The sequence below is a fragment of the Saimiri boliviensis genome, chromosome 14 (assembly GCF_048565385.1).
Source record: "Saimiri boliviensis isolate mSaiBol1 chromosome 14, mSaiBol1.pri, whole genome shotgun sequence".
Classification (NCBI taxonomy): domain Eukaryota; kingdom Metazoa; phylum Chordata; class Mammalia; order Primates; family Cebidae; genus Saimiri; species Saimiri boliviensis.
In genome coordinates, this window is record NC_133462.1 from 80080296 (window position 1) to 80103275 (window position 22980).

The window sequence follows — 22980 nt, forward strand, 5'->3', positions numbered from 1 at the left end:
TGGAGTATTGGAATTGTCCAAGGGAAAGAGGATGGTAGCCTGGACTAGAAGGGTGAGGGTAGAAATGGACTGTTTAGAAATAAACTCAAGTAGAACCAATAGGACTTGGTGATGAACTTGGACACAAGAAAAGAGTAAGACATTCAAGGTAAGTGCTGAATATTTTACTTAAGTGACTGGGTAGTAGATGGTGCCACTTTCTGGTATGGAAAAGCCTAGGGGAAGGAGGATGTCTTAGTAAAACAGTGACTAGGGACAGGGGAGTTTTAGAGAAGAAAAATGGGATGCAAGTCATCTGTGGCTTCCCCAGGTGGGTCCTTTACCCAACCCCACGCTTCCCTCCAGCAAGACAGGGTGTTTGCCTGTTCTTCAATGTACCTGGACTAAGCTCTCCATCTTGAATATGCTTCCCCTTCTTGCCCTCTCCTGAGAAGCCCCTTCCCTCTCTTCTTCACCACCCAGTGCACCTTCCCAGAACTGTCTCTCCAGGGTGAGGAGGAAACTTATTGGTCCTTATGCATGTTGGTGTTGCCTCCTCTTGTTTCTCAACCCTCAGCTATCAGAACTCAGGCTAAACCATTCTTAGATCTGGCAGTGCAGGATGGAGAAGGAGGGAAGGAAACAAGGGCCAGGCTAACCCTGTGCAGAAAAGGCTTCCAAAAGCACAATCACATGCAAAGTGCCTAGGATCCCAATGGGTATGGAAAAGTCCAGCACTAGAGCTAAAAGATCCAAACTGGTTGATGAAGCCAAGGTCAAGATGCAGCATCGTTGTGGTTCTGAGTGCTGGTCTTATTGGGAAAAGGACAGTAGCTATCAGCCACATGGACATGGGATGAGGTCCAACCCCAAGGGAAGAGGAAAAGGGACAAACAAGAACTGAACAGGGCCTATAGCTAGAATCATTATCAATGGTGAAAATTTGAAAGCTTCTCCTGTAAATTCAGGAACAAGGCAAAAATGTCCATTCTCACTACCTCTATTCAACATTGTACTGAAAGTCCCAGCCAGAGCAGTTAGACAAGAAAAAGAAATAAAAGGCATCCAAATTGGAAAGGAAGAAGTGAAATTATCTGTGTTTACAGACAACAGGAACTTATATATAGAAAATCTTAAAGATGCCACCAAAAAACTGTTAGAACTAACAAACAAATTCAGTAAAGTTGCAGAGTACAAAATCAACAGACAAAAATTAGTAGCATTTTTATACACAGTAATCAAATATCTGAAAAAATACCAAGAAAAATATCCCATTTACAATAGCATCAAAAATTAAAATATTTAGAATAAATGTAACCAAAGGGATAAAAAAATTCTACATTGAAAATTATAAAACATGGAAAAAAGAAATTGAAGACACAAATAAATGGAAAGATATCCCATGTTCACGGATTGGAAGGATCTAAGTTGTTGTAATGTCCCAAAGTGATCTATAGATTCAATACAATTCCTATCAGAATGCCATTTCTCACAGAAATAGAAAAAAATTTCTAAAATTCATATGGAACCACAAACTATCCCAAATAGCCAAAGAAAGCAATTTTTATCAAAAAGAACAAAGCTAGAGGCATCATACTATCTGCTTTCAAAATCTACTGCAATGATACACTAACCAAAAAAGAATGGTACTGGTACAAATACAGACATATAGACCAATGGAATAGAGGACCCAGAAATAAATCTGTGCATTTACGGGTCAACTGATCTTTGAGAAAGTTACCAAGAACACACAATGGAGTAAGGTCAGTCTCTTCAATAAACAGTGTTGGGAAAACTTAATATCCACATGCAGAAGAATAAAACTAGACTCTTCACACTCCACAGACAGAAACCAACTCAAAATGGAATAATGACTTAAATGTAAGTCTTGAAATTGTAAAACTACTAGAAGAAAACATAAGGAAAAACTTCTTAACATTGGCCTGGGCAAAGATTTTTTGGATATGACCCCAAAAGCACAGGCAAGAAAAGCAAACATAGACAAATGGGACTGCATTAAACTAAAAAGCTTATGCACAGCAAAGGAAATAATCAACAGAATGAAGAGACGGCCTACAGAATGAGAAAAAATATTTGTGAACCACATATTTAATAAAGAATTAATATCTAAAATATATAAGGAACTCAAACAACTCAATAGCAAAATATAATAATAATAGTAATCTGATTGTAAATGGATAAGTGATCTGAATAGATGATTAGCGATGCTGAACATTTTAATATTCCTATTAGCCATTTGTATGTCTTCTTTTTTTCTTGTACTTGTTTTTGTTTATTTCTAATTAGAAATATTTAGTTGACATATAATCGCACATATTTATAAGGTGTAGCATGTTACTTTGATAGATGTGTACATGCGCAATAAATGAAGGTAATTAGCAAATCCATCAATTTGGACATTTATCATTTCTTTGTGTGGGAACATTTGAAATCCTCTCTTCTCACTATTTGCAAATAAGAAATAAATTGTTATTAACTATAGTCATTCTCGGCCAGGCAAGATGGTTCATGCCTGTAATCCCAGCACTTTGGGAAGCTGCGGGGGCAGATCATGAGGTCAGGAGATCAAGACCATCTTGGCTAACATGGTGAAACCCCATCTCTACTAAAAACACACACACAAAAATTAGCTGGGCGTGGTGGCATGTGCCTGTAGTCCCAGCTACTCGGGAGGCTGAGACAGGAGAATTGCTAGAACATTGGAGGCAGAGGTTGCAGTGAACCACGATAATGCCACTGCGCTCCAGCCTGGGCAACAGAACAAGACTCAGTCTCAAAAACAAAAAACAAACAAACAAAAAAACCCCACCAAAACCAAAACAAACAAATAAGAAAACGGTAGTCATTGTCTGGTGCTATAGAACACTAGAACTTATTCCTCCTACCTGGCATGTAATTTTGTATTTGTTAACCAACCACTCCCTATTCCCTCTTCCCTCTACCCTTTCTAGCCTTAGTAATCACTATTCTACTCTCTACTTCTATGATATCAACTGTTTTTTTTTTTAGCTTCCACATATGAATGAGAACATGCAGTATTTATCTTTGTGTGTCTGGTTTATTTTACTTAACATAATGTCTCCAAGCTCATCCGTATTTCCACAAATGACAGGATTTCACTGTTTATGGACAAATTGTATTCCACTGTGTACATGTACTACACTTTATTCATTCATCCGTAGATGGACACAGGTTGATTCTATATCTTGGCTCTTGTATATAATGCTGCAATAAACATGGAAATGCAGATTTCTTTTTAAGCATACTGATTTCATTTCCTTTGAATATATGCCCAGTAGTGTGGCTGGATCATATGGTAGCTCTATTTTTAGTTTAGATTTTTTTTTTTTTTTTTTTTTGGCAGAAATGGGGGCTTGCAATATTGCCTAGACTGATCTTCAACTTCTGGCCTCAAGCAATCCTCCTGCCTCAGGCTTTCAAAGTGCTGCGATTACAGGTGGAATCCACTGTAGCTGGCTATTTCTAGTTTGTTGAGGAGTCTCTATACCGTTTTCCATAATGGCTATGCTAGTTTACAGTCCCACCAACAGTGCATATGATTTCCCTTTCTGCATACCCTTGCTAACATTTGTTATTTTTTGAATTTTTGATAATAGCCATTATAACTGGAGTAAGATGATATCTCATTGTGGTTTTGATTTACATTTCCCTGATGATTGTAATGTTTAGCATTTTTTTATATACTTGTTGGCCATATGTATGTCTTCTTTTGAGGGATATCTATTAATTAGCTTTATTCAGTTATTCTATATTGTATACATATATCAAAACATCATGTATATATTTACACCATAAATATATGCAATTTTTATTTGCCAGTTTAAAGGAATAAACTACAAAACAGAAGAGCTAGACAGAGAATTACAGACTTGGGCCTAAGTCCAGATACACAGATTGTGGCAGTGCTGCAGAGGACAGTTAAGCTGTCTTCCCTGTCTGACGGGGGGTACCATGTCCCCAGACCACACTAAAGCCAGCCTTTCCACCAGGTGTATTTAAGCTCTCTACACAGCAAAGGTTGCTGCCTAGGCGTTAGAAGGAGACCAGCACACTCAAATGACTTAAGCAGTGGCCACAGATAAGAAATCAGAGGCATCTCTCCCGTCTAGCCAGACTGGGCTCCTCACTTTCCCACTGCTTCCTTTAAATGGACCATTCAGGCATTTCCGCAAGAACTTGATGTGACCCAGACCCTATTCCTTTATATATGCTGCTAGTTGCCATGCTCTCACCCAACCCTGCCCCAGTCTCTTTCTCTCTTTCTACCTGACTCTTCATTCCTGCCTCTCCTGACCCAGGGATGGAGGCTGCCCTCCTAATCACTGTGCTCTTCCTCTCCAGGAAAATGTTTCAACTTGTTACCTATTATGGTGGTGTATTGACTTCACACCTTCCATCTGAAGAACCAGAGGCTGTCCCCAGCTGGGTTTTCTCTGGGACACTGGAACAACACAAGGTCAGGCTCCCAGCATTAGGGCAGTAGTCAGGCATAAACTAGACACAGATTGGACAACAGCCACAAGGACATCTGCCAGTATAAACAAGTTCCCCATGTGACAGACTCCTCTGGTGGCAGATTGCACTAAACATTAGGCTATCCATCAGGTAAAAGAAGTATCCCTCAAAAGGCACACAGTAAATATCCACATTCAGCTGCCTTTCATTTCCTGTTAGGGCAGATTGCTAGCTTCTCTGGAACTGGAAGCCCAGTTTAGCTGGGAGCTGTCAAAACACCACCTTGCATCATCTATTGTTCCGGGCAGTAACTTCCTGTCATGGCCATTGCAACCATATGAGGGAAACATACCAGCAGTCTCATTTTACAGATGTGGACACTGAGACCCAGACAGGTTTTATAAATTTGCCTGGAGGTTCAACGTTGGTATGTGGTAGAATCGGGAAAGAATCCCAGGTGTGTCACAGTTCAGAACCCACCCTTTCCACCATACTGCCTCGCCTTGGCTGAGCTTAGCTCAAAGCCCAATCTGTAGGCTGAGGCATTAGTGCTGACACTCACGGGGGCTTGGGAACAGTTGAGCCAGGAAGCGGGCAGCTCACCCTTCAACCTGCTCCATAGTCTTGTCATAATCTCTGCCCAGTTCCTTCTTCTGTGGTCTGCAGTGGGGGAGCTATCGATAGCCCTGGGTCCTTTAACTCCTAAATCCTATCTATTGTCTTATAGCATAGGAAGGATATGCCAAGCACTTCCATAAGACTGCAGGACAAATTTCCTGCCCCTAGAACCATCTCCCATGAGACACGCTTCTGTCCTGCCTGGGTCCTTTGCGTTCTTTCTCACGTCTACAAGAGCTATGTCTTATACCTCAGAGCAGTGCTTTGCAAAATCTTTTACCTGATAGCCCATCTTAAAAATGATGACACTGGTACAGCTTGCAGGGGTAGACAGAAGAGGTTTATCCAGTGACACTACAGTTGAGAAGCTCTGCCCCAGACACCTAAATGGAGACTAGTTATGGGTTCATCACTACAACCCCCCATTTTTTGGTTCTCTTCTTTGCCTTATTGGGGACAGAATCTGAGAATGGCCCAGCTTTGCATTCCGACATTTCCCACCCGCCTCCAACACTATGCACTGGAAATTGCGTTTACCTCCCACCCCTCTCTACTTCCACCCCCATCATTTCCTTTGAATCAGAGGCCAATGGATGCTTTACGTATGTAAAATGTCTAGCATGTGTCTGGCACATGGGTAAGCACCCAAAACATGCAGGCCCAGTCCCCCTCTGTCTATCCTAACATAAGTAGCAGGAAAGTAACCAGAGCAGATGGCAATAATATATCCCAGATTTTCTGGGACAACCCCAAATTTAAATACAGTCATGCACCTCATAACAAGATCTCAGTCAATCCCATGAGATTATAAAACCACGTTTTAACTGTCTGTTTTCTATGTTTAGGTATGTTTAGATACAGAAATACTTACTATTGTGCTGCAGTCACCAACAGTATTCAGTGTAGTAACATGCTGTACAGGTTTGTAGTCTAGGAGCATAGGCTATACCATGTAGCCTAGAGGAGCAGTAGGCTATACCATCAAGACTTTATGATATTTGCACAAAGACAAAAATCATCCAACAACACATTTCTTAGAACATATTCCCATTGTTAAGAGATGCATGACAGTAATCTTATCTTTTTCAAAAAGGTATCATTTTCGATGTATAAATAGATGAAATTTAATTTCTAAAGGAAGATTCCTGCAGACATTGTGGCATGTAGAAGTCTAAGATGGCACCAAGAATTTCTGCTCCCTACTGTCTGTATATTCCCTGCCTAATCCCAGGACCATGTAAATGATGGATTTTATTCTCATCATGAGGTTATGTTACATGGCTCAGTTGACCTGAAGTTGGGGATATTTTCCAGGTGGGCCTGACTCTATCACAGGAGCCTGTTATGGCTGGGGGTTTTCTCTGGATAGTTGCAGAAGAAATCAGAGAGTCAAAGTCCAAGAAGGATTCAATGTGCCATTGCTGGTTGGAAAATGAAGAGGGCCATGTGGTAAGGAATATAGGTAGCCTATAATTGCAGCTTAGCCCTGTGGCAAAGAAGGAAAAGACTTTTCTGGGGAGGGGAATACAGGTAGGCCACGGAACAAACACTTACTAGAAATATTTCCATAACTAAAAATGAGCCAACTGTTAATATCCAAGATAATAGGAAAAGATCCTGGAAGGCATTTCAGAGCTTTAGGAGGACGCTCCTCCCAGGCCCAGAGGCCTGGAAGGGAAAAATGATTTCATAGGCCAGACTCAGGGACCTGCTTCTCTGAGCAGCCTCAGGACACTGCTTCCCACTTCCCTGCCACTGTAGCTCCAGCTGGGGCTCAAAGGGGCAGGAGCCTAGGTACAGCTCAAACTGCCACTTTGGAGAATGCAAACTATAAGCCTGGCTGACTTCCATGTGGTGTTAAGCCTGCATGTACACAGAATGCAGGAGTCAAGGAGGCTTGGCAACCTGCACCTAGATTCCAGGGAATATACAGGAAAGCCTGGGTGCCCAGGAAGAAGCCTGCTGCTACGGTGGAGCCACTGTGTCTAGCCCTGTGAGGTTTTTATTTGCATTCCCCTGATAATTAATGATGCTGAGCATCTTGTCATGTACTTTTCTTGCCGTCTGTGTATCTTCCTTGGTAAAACGTCTAGGCAAATCTTTGGCCATCCTTGCTGGAATGTTCTAAATACAAGTCCTCTATCAGCTATGTATTTTGTAAAGATTTTCTCCTAGTCTGTGGCTTGTCTTTTCATTTTCTTAAAACAGTGTTTTTTGAAGAGCAGAAGTTTTTAACTTTGATAAAGCCTAATTTATCAGCATTTTAAAATTGTTTGTTCTCTTTTTGCCATATGTAAAAATTGGTGCCTAACTGAAGGTCACAAAATTCTAATAGTTTTATCATAGTTACCTCTATACTTAGATATATGAGCAATTTAAAGTTAATTTATTGTGTATGATGCAAGGTTATGGTAAGAGTTTATTTTTGTATATGAATATCCAATTGGTTTAGAACCAATTGGTGAAAGAGTATCCTTATTCCAATGAATTGCATTTGCCCCTTTGTAAAAGAGTAATTGACCACATATGTGGGAGTCTTTTCTATTCCATTTATCTGTATATTTATTTTTAAATCATACTCATTGTCTTAGTTACTGGAGTTTTATAGCAAGTCTTGAAATTAGTGCATGTCTTTCGACTTTGTTCTTTCACAAAATTCTTTTGGCTATTCTTGGTACTTTGTATTTCCATATAAATTTTAGTATCACTTTGTCAATGTCTATGGAAAAAACCTTCAGAGCTTTGATTGGGATTTTGTAGAACCTCTAGATCAATTGGTGATAACTGATATTTTAACAATGTTGAGTTCTCTAATCCATGAACACAGTATATCTGCCATTTGTTTAGATCTTCTTTAATTTGTTAGGAATGTTTTATAGACGTTAGTGTAAATTCTTGCACATGTTTTGCTAACATTTCCCCTAAATGTTTAATTTGTTGATGGTTATAAAATGGCGTTTACTCATATGTTCAGTACTCATTGTGAGCATATAGAAATATAATTGATTTTTGTATCTCTACCTTTTCAGCATTGCTATGCCCACTTATTAGTTCCCATAGCTTTTCAATAGATCATCTATGTTGATCATGTTATATGCAAACAAATGCTATCTTTTCTTTCCAATCTGTACGCCTTTTAATTTCTTTCTCCTGACTTATTACACTGATGGAGACCATAAGTAAAATACTGAACAGAAGTGGTGAAAGGTATTCTTTGCCTTGTTCTTGAGCTTAACGGGGAACACATTGGGGTTTTCACCATTAAGGATGCTGTTAGCTGTAGGTTTTCTACAGCTGCTCTTTATCAGACTGGAGATATTCCCTTCTAGTCTTGATTTACTGAGAGTCTTCAATTATAAGCAAGTCTTAAACTTTGCCCATACCACTTTTTCACCCATTGAGATGGACATAGGCCTTTTAAAAAGAGTATCAATAGGGTAAATTATGATAATTAGTTTTCTAATGTTGAAATAGACTTGCATTTTTGGGAAAAACCCCACTTGATCATGAAGTATCATCCCTTTTATATAATAAAGGATTTGAGTTGTTAAAATTTTGTTGAGGAGTTTTGCTACTGTGTTCATGACAGGCATTGGTCTGAGGTTTCTTTTCTTATAAAGTCTTTGTCTTGTTTTGGCACCAGAGAAGTGCTGGTCTCATAAAGTGAGTTGGAAAGTGTCGCTTCCTCTTATATTTTCTTAAAACGTGCATATAAAATTTATATTATTTCTTGAATTTTTGTTAGAATTCACCAGTCAAGCCATCTGGTCTTGAAGTGTTCTTTGTGAAAAGGTTTTTAATTATGAGTTTCTTATAATTTAACAGACAAGGATGAATCAGGTTATCTATTTCTTCTTGAGTTAGCTTTAGTAGTATGTGTCTTTTTTAAAATGTGTCCATTTGGCATAAAATTATTCATTATATCCTCTTATTTTTTATTGACTAGAGAGCTCTAAGAATGGTCCCCTTTTTTTAAACTTTCTTCTTATTATTATTATCATACTTTAAGTTTTGGGGTACATGGGCAGAGCGTGCAGGTTTGTTACATAGGTATACACATGCCATGGTGGTTTACTGCAACTATCACCCCATCATCTGCATTAGGTATTTCCTTTTTTTTTTTTTTAATTCTTCATTCAGGAGAAGCAGGAATACATTAGGTACTTCTCCTAATGCTATCCCTCCCCTATCCCTCCATTCCCTGCTATCCCTCCCCTATCTCCACACCCCCCAACAGGCCCCAGTGTGTGATGTTCCCCTCCTTGTGTGATGTGTTCTCATTGTTCAACACTAATTTACAAGTGAAAACATGCAGTGTTTGGTTTTCTGTTCTTGTGTCAGTTTGCTGAGGATGATGATTTCCAGCTTTATCCATGTCCCTGCAAAGCTGCATGGTATTCCACAGTATATGTACCACATTTTCTTTATCCATGGTATTTATCCACGGTATTCCATGATGTATATGTACCACATTTTCTTTATCCAGTCTATCATTGATAGGCATTCGGGTTGGTCCCATCTTTGTTATTGTGAACGGTGCCACAATAAGCATACGTGTGCATGTTTCTTTATAATAGAATGATTTATAATCCTTTGAGTATACAACCAGTAATAGGATTGCTGGGTCAAATGGCATTTCTGTTTCTAGATCCTTGAGGAATTGCCACACCATCTTCCACAATGGTTGAAGTAATTTACACTCCCCCAACAGTGTAAAAGCATTCCTATTTTCCTCTCTAGCATCTGTTGTCTCCTGATTTTTTTTTTTTTTTTTTTTTTTTTTTTTTTTGAGACAGAGTTTTGCTCTGCCACCAGGCACCAGGCTGGAGTGCAGTAGTGGGATCTCAGCTCACTGCAACCTCCACCTCCCAGTTTCAAGCAATTCTCCCTCCCTCAGCCTCCTGAGTAGCTGGGACAATAGGTGCGTGCCACCATGCCCAGCTAATTTTTGTATTTTGAGTAGAGACGGGGTTTCACCATGTTGGCCAGGATGGTCTTGATCTCTTGACCTAGTGATCCGCCCACCTTGGCCTCCCAAAGTGCTGGGATTACAGGCATGAACCACCGTGCCCAGCCTGTCTCCTGATTTTTTGATGATAGCCAGTTAGGTGGTATCTCAATGTGGTTTTGATTTGCATTTCTCTAATGACAAATGATGATGAGCTTTTTTTCATATGTTTGTTGGCTACATAAATGTCTTCTTTTGAAAAGTGTCTGTTCATATCCTTCACCCACTTTTTGATGGAGTTGTTTACTTTTTTCTTATAAATTTGTTTAAGTTCTTTGTAGATTCTGGTATTAGCCCTTTGTCAGATGGGTAGATTGCAAGAAATTTTTTCCCATTCTGTTGGTTGCTGGTTCACTCTAATGATAGTTTCTTTTGCTATGTAGAAGTTCTTTAGTTTAACTAGATTCCATTTGTCTATTTTGGCTTTTGTTGAGCAATGGCCCCTTTTTAATGCCTGATATTGGTAATCTGTGTCTTCTCCCTTTTGCTGATTAGTCTTGCTAGTGTTTTATCAATTTTATTGATATTCTTAAAGAACAAACTTTTGAATTTATATTTTTGATTTTTCTGTTTTTATTTCACTCATAATTGCTGTTATATTTATTATTGCCACTCTTCTGCTTAGTTTGAATATAATTTGCCCTTTTATTTTTAGTTGCTTAAGGTGGAAACTTAGGTAATTGATTTTCTTTTCTGATAAGGGCATTTGGTGCCGTTAAATTTTCGTCTAATCACTACTTTCTTTCTTAGTGACCCACAGTTTCAATATGTTGTATTTTTACTTCCATTCAGTTCAAAAGAATTAGTAATTTTCCTTTGATTTTTCTCTGACCTATGGCTTTTTAAGAAGTGTATCATTTAGTTTCCAAGTGTTTGGAATTTTCAGTTTTCTTTCTGTTACTGATTTCTAAATCAATCTCATTGTGATCAGAAAACATAGTTGTATGACTGAATCCTTTCAAATTTATTGACAGTTGTTTGGTGGCCCAAAGTATAAACTATTTTGGTAGGTGTTTTATGTGTACTTGAAAAGATTGTGTATTTTGCTATGTTAGAGGGAGTGTTCTATAAATATCAATTAGATCAAGATGGTTAAGTGTTGTTCAAATTTTCTATATCCTCACTAATTTTTTGTTTGTTTTATACATTAAAGTGTAATGTTGACGTTTCAAGCTATATTTGCAGTTTTATCTATTTCTTTCTCAGTTTTTTCCATTTTTTGTTTATATACCTTGAAATTCTGTTAACACACTCTGCCTAAACATAGGATTGTAATGTTTTTTTGAACTTATCCTTTTCTAGTAATATAATATTCCTCTTTATTTCTGGTAACATTTCTAGCTCTGAATGTACTTGATATGAATATAGTTCCTCTAGTTTTCTTTTGATTAGTATTTACATAATATATCTTTGTACGTACTTTTACTTTTCACCTATTTTCTGTCTTCATATTTAAATCAGATTTCTTGCTTTTTTAATAAAATCTAATTGACAATCTTTACTTTTTAATTGAAGTGATTAGAACATTGATATTTAATGTAATTGCACACTGTGATTGGGGTTAAATCTACCATCTTACTATTTGTTTTTCATTTGTCTCTTGTGCTCTATGATCCCCTTTTCCTCTTTTTCTGTCTTCTTTTGAATTGAGAATTTTTTAATGATTCCATTTTATCTGCCTTATTGACTTTTTCATTCCACTTTATTTTTAGTGCTTGCCCTAGGGTTTACAATGCATACCTTTAAGTTATCACAGCCCGCCCGCTTCTGTCTCCTTTCCTCTTGCAACTTCAATTTACATATATGTTACATCGTTTGACTTTGTCCCCAGCTCTGAGATCCATATTGCATTCTTCTAATCTCTCTGGTAGGTTGGACCACTTGTTCATATGAAGATGGGGTGGATGAGAATGAGAGAAACAGAGCTGAGCCACAGCAGCACCAGGATTTGACTCCCTTTGTGGTGGGCAGAAATTCAGAGGGTGGGTTGCTGAGAACAGAGATTCAGCCAGATTAGCCAAACACAGGTCCAAAGGGCTCAAGTCTTGAATCCAGCTATTAGCTCAGAGTCATAAATAGGGGAGAGTGGGCACTTAGGAAAACTCAAGAAGGGGCTGGGTACCATGTCTAAGATGATGAGATGAAAAACAGAAATGACTTGTAGCAGATGGCCATAGGCAGAGATGACATCGAGCATGCCAGCATCCTGTGAGTTCTTAAACACTCTAGAAAGGGTTTTGGATTTTCATAACGTGAAATCACCAACTTTAATCCAAAATATCTAGATTTCAGTGTGTAAGCATACCCCAGCTAATATCTGTTACACATTTTAAATTTCTGTCTCCTCTGCTTGATGTGGGAGTTCTTTGAAGATAGGAACCATATTTGCCTTCTTCACTAATGGTACCTGACACTTGGCAGGCACACAAACTTTTTCAAATTAATGATGATATGGAAACAGAAGGCATGAGTTAAATTTCTGTGCCACCAATTAGTGGCCCAGAACGTTTGAGTAGTTACTTATTCTTTTCCATCTCTTACATTCTCATTTATAAAGTGAGATTATTGTGATTCCACTTTACAGGTCTGTTGTGAAGACTAAATAATGAAAGATACAAATCAAGCACGAATCTCATCCCACAAACTTGGGGTTACAAGAAATGTAACTTTATTACTGCCTCTACAGGCGAATTTAGCTTCTATTTCAGCCACTATTCTGCTAGATGATGGAAATTTATTATCAGTCAATTGTCTGAGTCATTTCCAGGCAAACCTGACTCAGCCCTCCCTCCTCACCTCCCTGGAGTAAACCTCAGTTCTGGAGTGTTTTCTGTTGTGAGAATATGTGTCTGTGTAGGTGGACTAAGTATCTAGGTTCCTGTCACTGTCACTATCATCCTCACACACTGACTTCTGCTGAGATAGTTGGTTTTCAGTCCGGCTTCTGGTCATATGGCTCTTGTAGACTCTAAAAGGCTGCTCTAGATTTGCCAATTTTCTGGGCTAGGTCTGAGACACAGAAGAAAACATTCAGGTGCTTCTGGTGCACTTGTGGAGAGTGTAGTGACCCAGCCGCTCTGGCCTGTCTGTCTGAATATAATGTACAACCATTTCAGGTCCTCCATGAAGCTTGCAGCTTTTCAAGACTTGACTCTCTAATTTCTCTCTGGTTCTAATATGACAATAATCTTTATGCAATGGGTGTTGAGTTTAAATAGAAGGATTTTGAGATACAGAGAAATTATTTTTAAAAATTGAAACTATTTTGATTAATATATCCAAATGTTATCCAGTTATATTATATAAATTATGTGCAAGCACTATTAGGTCATGTCTTTATTTGGCATTTTTTCACTAAAAGCTTTAAAATCCGTGTTCTTAACCCTAAATCTATGTATAGCATAAATATTTAAATGTATCTCTTTCTTTCCTTTGTTTTTTTTAAAGCTTGCTCTCTGTTTTTTGCATGTTCATTACTTCCCATTTTTTTGCCTCTAGCCATGATCACTGTTTTAAACATTAAGCTCCTCTAGAGCAGAGATTGTATTTTTTTTCTAGCTATTACAGCCATTTCTTGATAGATGGCTCTGATAGCACTTCTGTCTTCCCTTCTCACTCACAAAAGACAAGTGGCTCATTCTCTCCACTATTCTCAAGCACAGCCTGACACTCCAGTCAAAACTGTCTACTTGCAGTTCACTTATTCACAAATATCTGTTGAGAATCAGCCATTCAACAGTCACCATGTCCTACATTAAGGGGCTAAGGAGCAGAAAATTTTAAAAGTAACAACACCTAACGTTTTTTGAGCACTATACATCGACTTCTCTAAATGTTTTACACGTGTTATTCTACAGGGTAGTCCCAGCTCTTTGAGGTATGTACTTTTATTATCTCAGTTTTACAGATGAGAAATTCAAGTGGCTGAGAGGTTAAACACCTTGCCAAAGTTTTCTCAGCTGGTAAGTAGTAGAGCCAGGATTCTAACCCGTGTGGTACTGCTTCCAAGCCAACACTCCCAACCACCATGCTGACTCCAGATCTCAGGAAGTCTGTCAAGTTTCCACCAACCCTAAGGGCTCCTTATGTAGGAATCAGACAAATGTGGTTGCTGTTAGGAAACTGTAGTCATTACACTTCAGCAGTGATTTCCACGTTATAAGTAACACCACGGGCTAGTGAATTGGATGGTGACATGGTTCTCAGTGGCATATAGCACGTTGCCATGTCAAAGATGCCCTGCCTTATGGCATGACTGTTTTTTCCCTGGTGGTACAGCCTTACAGGGGAAATGGCTGCATAAGATTATCAGAGTTTGAAAGCACTTTCATGCAATATTCCACAACTTGTGCTCTGATCTCTCTTATACCCACCAAGTAACAAGTAACTTGTTATCCCCAGTATAGCACTCTACAGTTTACAAACCTTGAGGGTTTGCTCTTTGTCTTAATATGAGAGACCACTGGACTTATAGGCACCATCAAGTGCAATCTAATATTGATTTTCTGTTCAAGAGAATATTGAGTGGAGAGAACAAAGACATCATGGAACCACAGCTCTCACTGTGGTCAGGGGGAGGAAGCAAGAGCCCAAGGAAGGGGAAAAATGGCTCATTAGCGTAGGCAGTTAGGATGAGAGCAAAGGGTGAAGTGGAGCTTAATGGACTGAAATGGCCAAGCTAAGAGGAGAAAATAGCATCCAAGAACAAGGGCAAAGCCAACAAAGAGTCAAGGTCAGACTTCAATAAAGAGAGGCTGAGAAGAAGAAATATTTCAATATCCCAACAAAGCTGACTAAAGTGTCCAATTAAATAAGGATGTCCCCTAATGGTCTGAATAGGCCAATGGATCAGCCAATCTTATCTTTCCATACTACCCTCTCATCTCCCCAGCTAGTTTTGGAATAGAAAGAGGGTGGGGTGGGAGCAGGAAGAAAGAAAGAAAGGAAGAAAAATAAGGAAAGGAAATTTATCCCAAGAGTAGAGGGGAGTTTTTATTTATGAATGTAACTGACTCTTAGAAACATGCACAGTTGTGAGACCTCAGGAAGGGTCTTCTCTACTCTTTCTGCTTTTCTTCACTCTCTGTTTCTTTCTTTCTTTTTTTTTTTTTTTTTCCTTTTTAGGACCATGACAGTTTCCTAACATCTGTGTTAGAGATCCATCCAGATCCTTTCTCTGGTTTCCAGTTCTACACTTTGGGGAGAAAAGATTCTGCTTGGCTCAGCCTAGTCAGTTGCCTGCCTGTGAACTAAACAATTGTGCCTAGATTTGGAATTGAGTTGTATTAGCATGGTTGGTGGGAACCTACCATGTGGGTCAGAGTTCTTCCTTCATTTTCATCACCTCCCAGGCCAACCCACATTGCTGTGAGGATTAAATTAAATAATGGGGCTGGGTACAGTGGCTCACACCTATGATCCCAGCACTTTGGGAGGTGATGGTGGAAGGATTGCTTGAGGCCAGGAGTTCAAGATCAGCCTGAGTAATGTAGTAAGACCCCATCTCTACAAAACATAAAAAAAAAAAATTGGCGGGGTGTGGTGGTATGCACCTGTAGTCCTAGCTACTCTGGAAGCTAAGAGAGGAAGCTCCTTGAGCCTAAGAATTCAAGGCTGCAGTGAGCCATGATGACAATACTATACTCCAGCCTGAGTGATGAAGCAAAACCCTGTCTGAAATAAATAAATAAATAAATAAAATACATGAAGGGGTGCCATGAAAGTGTACAGCACTGTTGCAATTCTTTTTTTTTTTTTTAAGACGGGGTTTCACCATGTTGATGAGGCTGGTCTTGAACTCCCAACCTCAGGCGATCCGCCTGCCTTGGCCTCCAAAGTGCTTGGGTTACAGGCGTGAGCCACCAGGCCTGGTCAAACTATTGCAATTCTTATAGCTGAAATATGTAACCAGAGGGAAGTACCAAAAATTGCTTTTGTGGTAATAGTATTAGTTTTCATGCATTCCAGAGATACCCTGGGTATATAAAGAACCCTATAAATTGAAATCAATTTTCTTCATCTGGGATTTGATTTTAAATTCTTTTGCTTGCAAAAGATGCTGTAAGACAAAAGCAGGCTTTCTAAGACCAGATCACTTGATCTGTACAGAAGATGAGTCTTGGAATTAGAAGGGGGTGGTCATCATTTGGTATTCAGAAATTAAAACAGAAGGTTTAAGCACCAATCAAGGATGTTTGAAGGGAAAAGTGGCTCGATTTTAAGATTACTCAATAGAAACTGTTTTCTGGAAAAGAAGCCAATTACACACCCTGGGAAGAGTGCTTTATGTTGTTAGTGATAATTGTTCCTCATTAACTTTGCTGCAGAGATGCTTTGGCACACTATACATAGATGTGGATATGGTCACTTTCTTTGAGTTAAATGCAGACTACTTTAGACCAGATGGCTTCTGGTCTGTAGATTTCTCTAGAATTTCCTGAATTCACCTAAACTGTTAAAAAACCCAAAAAACTAAAAGAAAAAATATCATAAGCTTTTATTTAAAATTTTGTTTTAGAGATTCTTATACTTGCTATTACAGCATCTGATTTTAGCTGATAAAGCCTTAAATTCCATTCTACTTCATGCTTGAAATTCAAAGGGTTCTGAAAGGAATGCAGATTGATTTACTTCTAACTTGCTGTGTTAGCTGGAGTAAATTATTTAACAGATTTGTGCTTTTTCTGGAGGAGAAGTTACATTAGTCTGCCTCTTGAGTGTTTCTGGGACACTTAAGTGCAAAAACCATCCTGAAGTACATTATCCAAAGTAACTCATGGCAGAGTCTGTTTTTCTCTGCCTTCATGGCTGTAGATTGTGGAGTTTTAATTACTAATGTACTTTCCATGAGTCCCAGTGATGATAAGATGCACCCTCAGTTTAATAAGAATTTCAAGGTAACAGTAGGAAGTTTGTGTCAATTGTGGTATACAATTTTATTTCAGCAACATTAAAATGGAAACATATATACATCTTAAAATTGAGGAAATGTAGTGATGCCTAATTCCCAGAGTTGTTGTGAAGATTAAATGAGATTCTCTTTCTACACTGTTAAGTGTTACAATTCAAATATTATTACTCACCTCACCCACCACACAGCCCAGCCTTTAACAATATACTAGTGACTTGAAAAAACAAAAGAATATGTCATTCAATTTTGGGATCAAACTTTTTCATGAGAGTCATTTTTTTAAGGGAAGATATATCATTCTTTTTTTTCTTTTTCTTTTCTTTTTTCTTTCTTTCTTTCTTTTTTTTTTTTTTTTTAGGCAGGGGTCTCACTCTGTCACCCAGGCTGGAGTGCAGTGGTGCTATCTCAGCTCATTGCAACCTCTGCCCCCTGGGTTCAGGTGATTCTCGTGTCTCAGCCTCCCAAGTAGCTGGGATTACAGGCATGTGCCATCATGCCTGGTCAATTTTTCTATTTTTAGTAGACACGGGGTTTCACCGTATTGGCCAGGCTGGTAAATCTCCTGACCTTGTGATCCACCCACCTCTACCTCCCAAAGTGCTGGGATTACAGGCGTGAGCCACTGTGCCTGGCCCCAGAAGGAAATTTGAAGTTCAATGAATTTTATCCCCAAAGTTTATAACAGGGAAAAACAGACGTCCAGAGAAATAAAATGATTTATCCATATTCATATGGTTCATGGCACAGTTGAGACGGAAAGAGGACTTTTTATGGAGGACATTGACAATTGTTAGCAATTATGATTATATACAGGGAAGCATTGAAGCTAGCTTTGTAACTTCAGTTCAAATATCATTCAATTTTGGGGTCATTCAAACAAAGGAGTGGTAGGATGTTAATCCCCCAAATGCACAATGCCTTAGCAACAGTACAGTGCAAGGGTAAGCTGACTTATGTTGTGGAATTGAGGTGATGGGGATTGAGTGTGAAAGCTGTCAGAATCAAAATGGAGTCACTAATGAAAAAAAAAACCTCTGATAAATAGAGCCACGAAGGGAGAGTTTTTATGCATAAATGCCTCGTATCAAAAACGATCACAAAAGACTTCAAAACCTACAACCTTGCACAGAGGCATCACAATGTTACACCAAAAAACACTTCTGTCAGGACATCTGCCCAGCAACTGCCTGTCCAGCCTTAGACTGGCATCACCCCTGTTACTGATAATTTGTAGCCAAGGATACTTATTTCAAAACAATTATGCAATCTTCCTCATTTTTTTCTTTTTAAAAACCTCTGTCTTGTTACCTCCCTGAATACACACGGAGTTTACTATGGCAGGCATCTTTCCATTGCAGTACTTTTCCCCCCAAATAAACCTCTTTTCTTTCAGAGAGCCTCTCTCTTTGTTATTTAGGTGACAAGAGTGCATGAGAAATGCACAAGTGTAGAATTCTGATGTACTAGATCACCTCTTCCCCATGGAAAACAAAACCTCACTCAGCCTGAGTGAAGGAGTGCTCGAACGAAGTCCTTCTGTACAGGAAAGGAGTTAAACACCCCTCCAGGATGACACCCCTACCCCCAAGCAATTTGTTTTGGTCTGAAAATGACAAAGCAGACTGGACCTCAGGCGTGACTACTGGCCTGTGACAGACCTGTTCACAGTAGAACCGTAAGAGGTTATGACTTCCCTTGTGGGCACCAGGAGGCTGGGCTGAGCCCGCATGAATGATGGCACTTGCTAGGGTCACAGAGATGCATCTTTAAGTGCATTCAATTACAGACCTACCCATACAACTGCATCTCTGACATGGCACTGTAGATTCCATAGCACCTTTCTAGAAGGCTTAGCTGAGACTTGCAGGCAGGATCCAGCTCATTGTGGCTGGTTATCTACACAAGGCAGGTTAACAGGATTGTTACCATTTCCCATCTGTGGCTACAGTTTAGATAATTGCCCCAAGCCCCCTAGCTGAGGGGAAGTAGAGTCAAATCTCTTAATGCTGTGAGATGCTCTATCTGGCCTTAGCTTGGCCTGCTTTTCAACTTTAACACAAACTGGAAGCAAGCTGCAAAGCCAAACTGAAGATTCGTAGGATTTTAAAACACAGCCTGGTGTGGTGGCACAGGCCTGTAGTCCCAGCTACTTGGGAAGCTGAGGTAGGAGGATCTTTTGTGCCCAGGAGTTGGAGGCTATAGTGAGCTATGATCGCGCCGCTGCACTCCAGCCTGGGCAAATGAGTGAGAGACCCCCCGACTGCCGCCCCCCACAACAAAAACAGAAAGTAGGATACGTCGTCTGTATTTACAACTAGCTCATTTAGTTCTCAGACATGAGTATTATGACAATATTCATTTGGCAGTTTAGGATCCGAGCGTAGGAAAGTCTTAAGCGAGCTGCTGAGTGAGCCCAGTGGTCCCGAGGCGTCCTGACTTCCAAGGCTCTGGACCTTCGTGCTGCTGTCAGGAGCGCGTTGCCACGCCCCTCCACAGGGGTCCCCCTGCAGGGGTTCCTGTCCCCTAGACGCTTGTCCTGAGCCCCAGCGCAGGCTGCAACTTCCCACTGCCTGACCCGGCCAGCCTGCCTCTCCTCACCCGGGGACCAGCAGAAGCCTGGGCCTTCGTCTAGCGCTGCGACTCCTCCGGTCTTTAGTCTTTGTTTGGAGCACGAGAGAACCTGGGAACGGGAGGAGGCGTGACTTCAATATTCATATCGTTGTTAAATAAACGATTTCCTAATCTGTATCTGTTACATGCCAGCGTGAAACTTCTGTAGACAGAGCCGGCTGCGCTGCCAGCGCTTCCTTCTGCTCTCCCCACCCACCTCTGCCTCCCCCACCCAGCCTTCCCTCGGCAGCAGCGGGGAAGAACAGCCCAGCAGACCAAACAGCCGGGGCCGCGGGTGGGAAGCTGTTCCCGCCGCTAGTGGCTGGCGTTGGAGAATGTGAAGATTTTTCCATTCATAAAAGGAACGTCCCCGCTTGCCGCCTTCCCGCCTGCGGCACACCGCCACATCCGCAGCGGGTAGGGCTGGGTCGGGGGACACTCGGTTCCCAGGAGCGTACCCGAGCGCGCTCTCGCCTTTCTCCAGGAAGCCCCATTTTGTGAGCCGCACCGAGTGTCCTCACTCATTCGGTGCACACGGTTGACCTGGAGCGCGGATGAGCACCCTTGGTTGAAACGAAGAGACAAAATGGCTTGTGGTTCAATTCATAAATAAAACCTCACCCTTGGACTTAAGGCTGCCCGACATTTTGTGACTTGCTTTTCTTTTTCTTTGTGATAGTTTTAAAAAGCGACTGTCAGGCCAGGTTGCCTATCCATTTCTAAACGATTGGCTTTTTAGGACCCTGTTTTCCCCCTTCTATGGCGGTGGGTTGGGGGTGGGGGTGGAACTGGAGTGGCCCAGGGAGACGATGACAGGGGTGTGGCGGGGCAGGGCATTGTACTAATTCAAGATGCAATCTCCATCCAAATAATGGATTGTCATTAAAGATGATCCTCTCTGCAAAACCCTTAAAATTGCCCCTTGATTCCCTAGCAGCAAGAGGCGAGCCCTTATTCGCTGAGCTGAAGCCTCCTCCCCCCTCTTCCCCATTACTCTGCTCTGGAAATTACAACTCCTCGGCGCGCCGCACGGGGAGGCGGCGGCAGCTGCGGGAGGGAGGCGGGGAAGGGATTCCCGAGCCAGCCTGGCGCTCGCCCTCCGCCCGCCGGCTGCAGCGTCGCGCGGCCAAGGTCAGAGGCGCCGCAGGAGCAGCAGCTGGGAACCAGGGAAGCGGGTCAATCCCGGCTGCAGGGAGGCAGCCCGAGGGCGCAGTCAGCCGACGCCCGCCGCCACCAAGCAGGAAGGCGAGCGGCTGTCTCCGGGCGGGTCGGGTCCCGCCAAGGTGGCCGCGGCCCCAGCGACCCGGCTGGTGGCTGCCCAGGGGTTGGCGAGCCGGCAGCTGCCGCCCCACCTTCGGCTCCGGGGCGCTGTCCGCCGCCTCGTGGTGCTGATCCCAGCCCCGCAGCTGAGCGGCCTTCGCACCTGCCTGCTCACCTACCGATCACCCCAATAAGGAGCCGGGCGGGGGCAAAAAGGGGGCCTCGGGGTGGCCGCCCACCGGAGCCAGGGGCTGCAGCAGCGAGCGCACAGCAGCCCGGCCGCTGGTCCTGGAGTGGAGAGGAGGCGCGCGCTGCGGCCGGCGGCGGCGCTGGTGCTGATTCATCACCTAGAGCTCCTCGCAGGCCACCGCGAGGGCAGCCGACCCACTCCAGACTCTGGCCGCAGGTTGAAGCCGCCGGTGCAGAAGCCTCGCAGGCAGGAGGTGAGGACCCCCTCCCTTCTCTCGCCCCCACCCCCGTCATCCTAGGGCGGTGGCTACAGGACAGAGAGAGGGGCGTGCCCCTCGGCTGTGAAGTGGGCATGCCCGTGTGATGCCCCCGCCTGCCGTCTCACCGGAGCTCGCCACTCTGATCCTCCGCCAGTCTCCCGAGCTCCGGCCATTCATCCCCAGCGCAGAGCAGCGCAGGCAGCAGGCGCCGCGATGGAGGAAGAGCTGAAGTGTCCCGTGTGTGGTTCTCTGTTTCGAGAGCCCATCATCCTGCCCTGTTCCCACAATGTCTGCCTCCCTTGTGCTCGCACCATCGCAGTGCAGACCCCGGACGGCGAACAGCACCTGCCCCAGCCGCTCCTGCTTTCCCGGAGCTCAGGGCTGCCCGCGGGCGCAGCTGCCGCTCCCTCTCTGGAGCACGACACGGCGGCGGGCCTGGCCTGCAGCGGTGCGGGCGGGAGTGCAGCTGGCGGCCTCGGCGGCGGTGCGGGAGGTGGCGGAGACCACGTGGACAAGCTGAGCTTGTACAGCGAGACAGACAGCGGCTACGGATCCTATACCCCGAGCCTCAAGTCCCCCAATGGGGTTCGTGTGCTGCCCATGGTGCCTGCACCACCCGGCTCCTCGGCCGCTGCGGCCCGTGGTGCCGCCTGCTCCTCGCTGTCTTCGTCTTCGAGCTCCATCACGTGCCCACAGTGCCACCGCAGCGCCTCCTTGGACCATCGTGGCCTGCGTGGCTTCCAGCGCAACCGGCTGCTCGAGGCCATAGTGCAGCGGTACCAGCAGGGCCGCGGGGGGGTGCCGGGGGCGTCCGCAGCCGTGGCGGTGGCCATCTGCCAGCTATGCGACCGCACCCCGCCAGAGCCAGCAGCCACGCTCTGCGAGCAGTGCGACGTCCTCTACTGCTCTGCCTGCCAGCTCAAGTGCCATCCATCCCGAGGACCCTTCGCCAAGCATCGCCTGGTGCAGCCGCCGCCGCCGCCGCCTGCGCCCACCGAGGCAGCCTCTGCACCCACCAGCGCTACCCAGGGCGCCCCCAGCGGAGGCGGGGGCTGCAAGAGCCCGGGAGGCACCGGGGCCGGGGCGTCTGGGGGCAGCACGGCCCGCAAGTTCCCCACGTGCCCGGAGCATGAAATGGAGAACTACAGCATGTACTGCGTGAGCTGCCGAACCCCTGTGTGCTATCTGTGCCTGGAGGAGGGCCGGCACACCAAGCACGAGGTGAAGCCGCTGGGGGCCATGTGGAAACAGCACAAGGTGAGCCCACCGGGCAGGACGCGGGAGTGCAGGTGCCAGGGAAGAGGGTACAAGGAGAAAGGCTCTTGGTCTCTCCCTTGTAGAGCTGGCAGAAAGTCAGTCAAAGGGTCAAGAAGAAATTACCTTACTCATTTGCCATTCATTCCATCAGATAGTCATTTGACAAACACCTAAGGAACTCCAGGTACTCTGGACTGGATGCTGGAGATGGGAGGGGTGTGGAAAGATGACTTGCTAAGTCCCCGCCCACCTCAGGTTTTAGGATTTATGTAGGCACAGGGCACCCCAAACTCAGAAACAGGACTCTTTTACTCCCAAAGTCTGACTAATAAGTTACTTTGATGGTCTCTTTTGAGTTAAGGCATGCAGGATCGTCTTTTCCCTTCTGCCAG

General features: G+C 43.1%; 1 protein-coding gene across 2 annotated transcripts in view; it reads left to right on the top strand.

Moving 5' to 3' along the window:
• The first annotated feature begins 21245 nt into the window (after positions 1–21245).
• The window catches only part of TRIM67 (tripartite motif containing 67), a 50710-nt gene continuing 48975 nt past the window's right edge, over positions 21246–22980 (top strand). For both annotated transcript variants that reach the window (XM_003940775.4, XM_074385325.1), the window contains exon 1: positions 21246–22588. In XM_003940775.4, coding sequence (XP_003940824.1) covers positions 21545–22588 — 1044 coding nt within the window. In that variant the 5' untranslated portion in view covers positions 21246–21544. The remainder of the gene's footprint in view (positions 22589–22980) is intronic.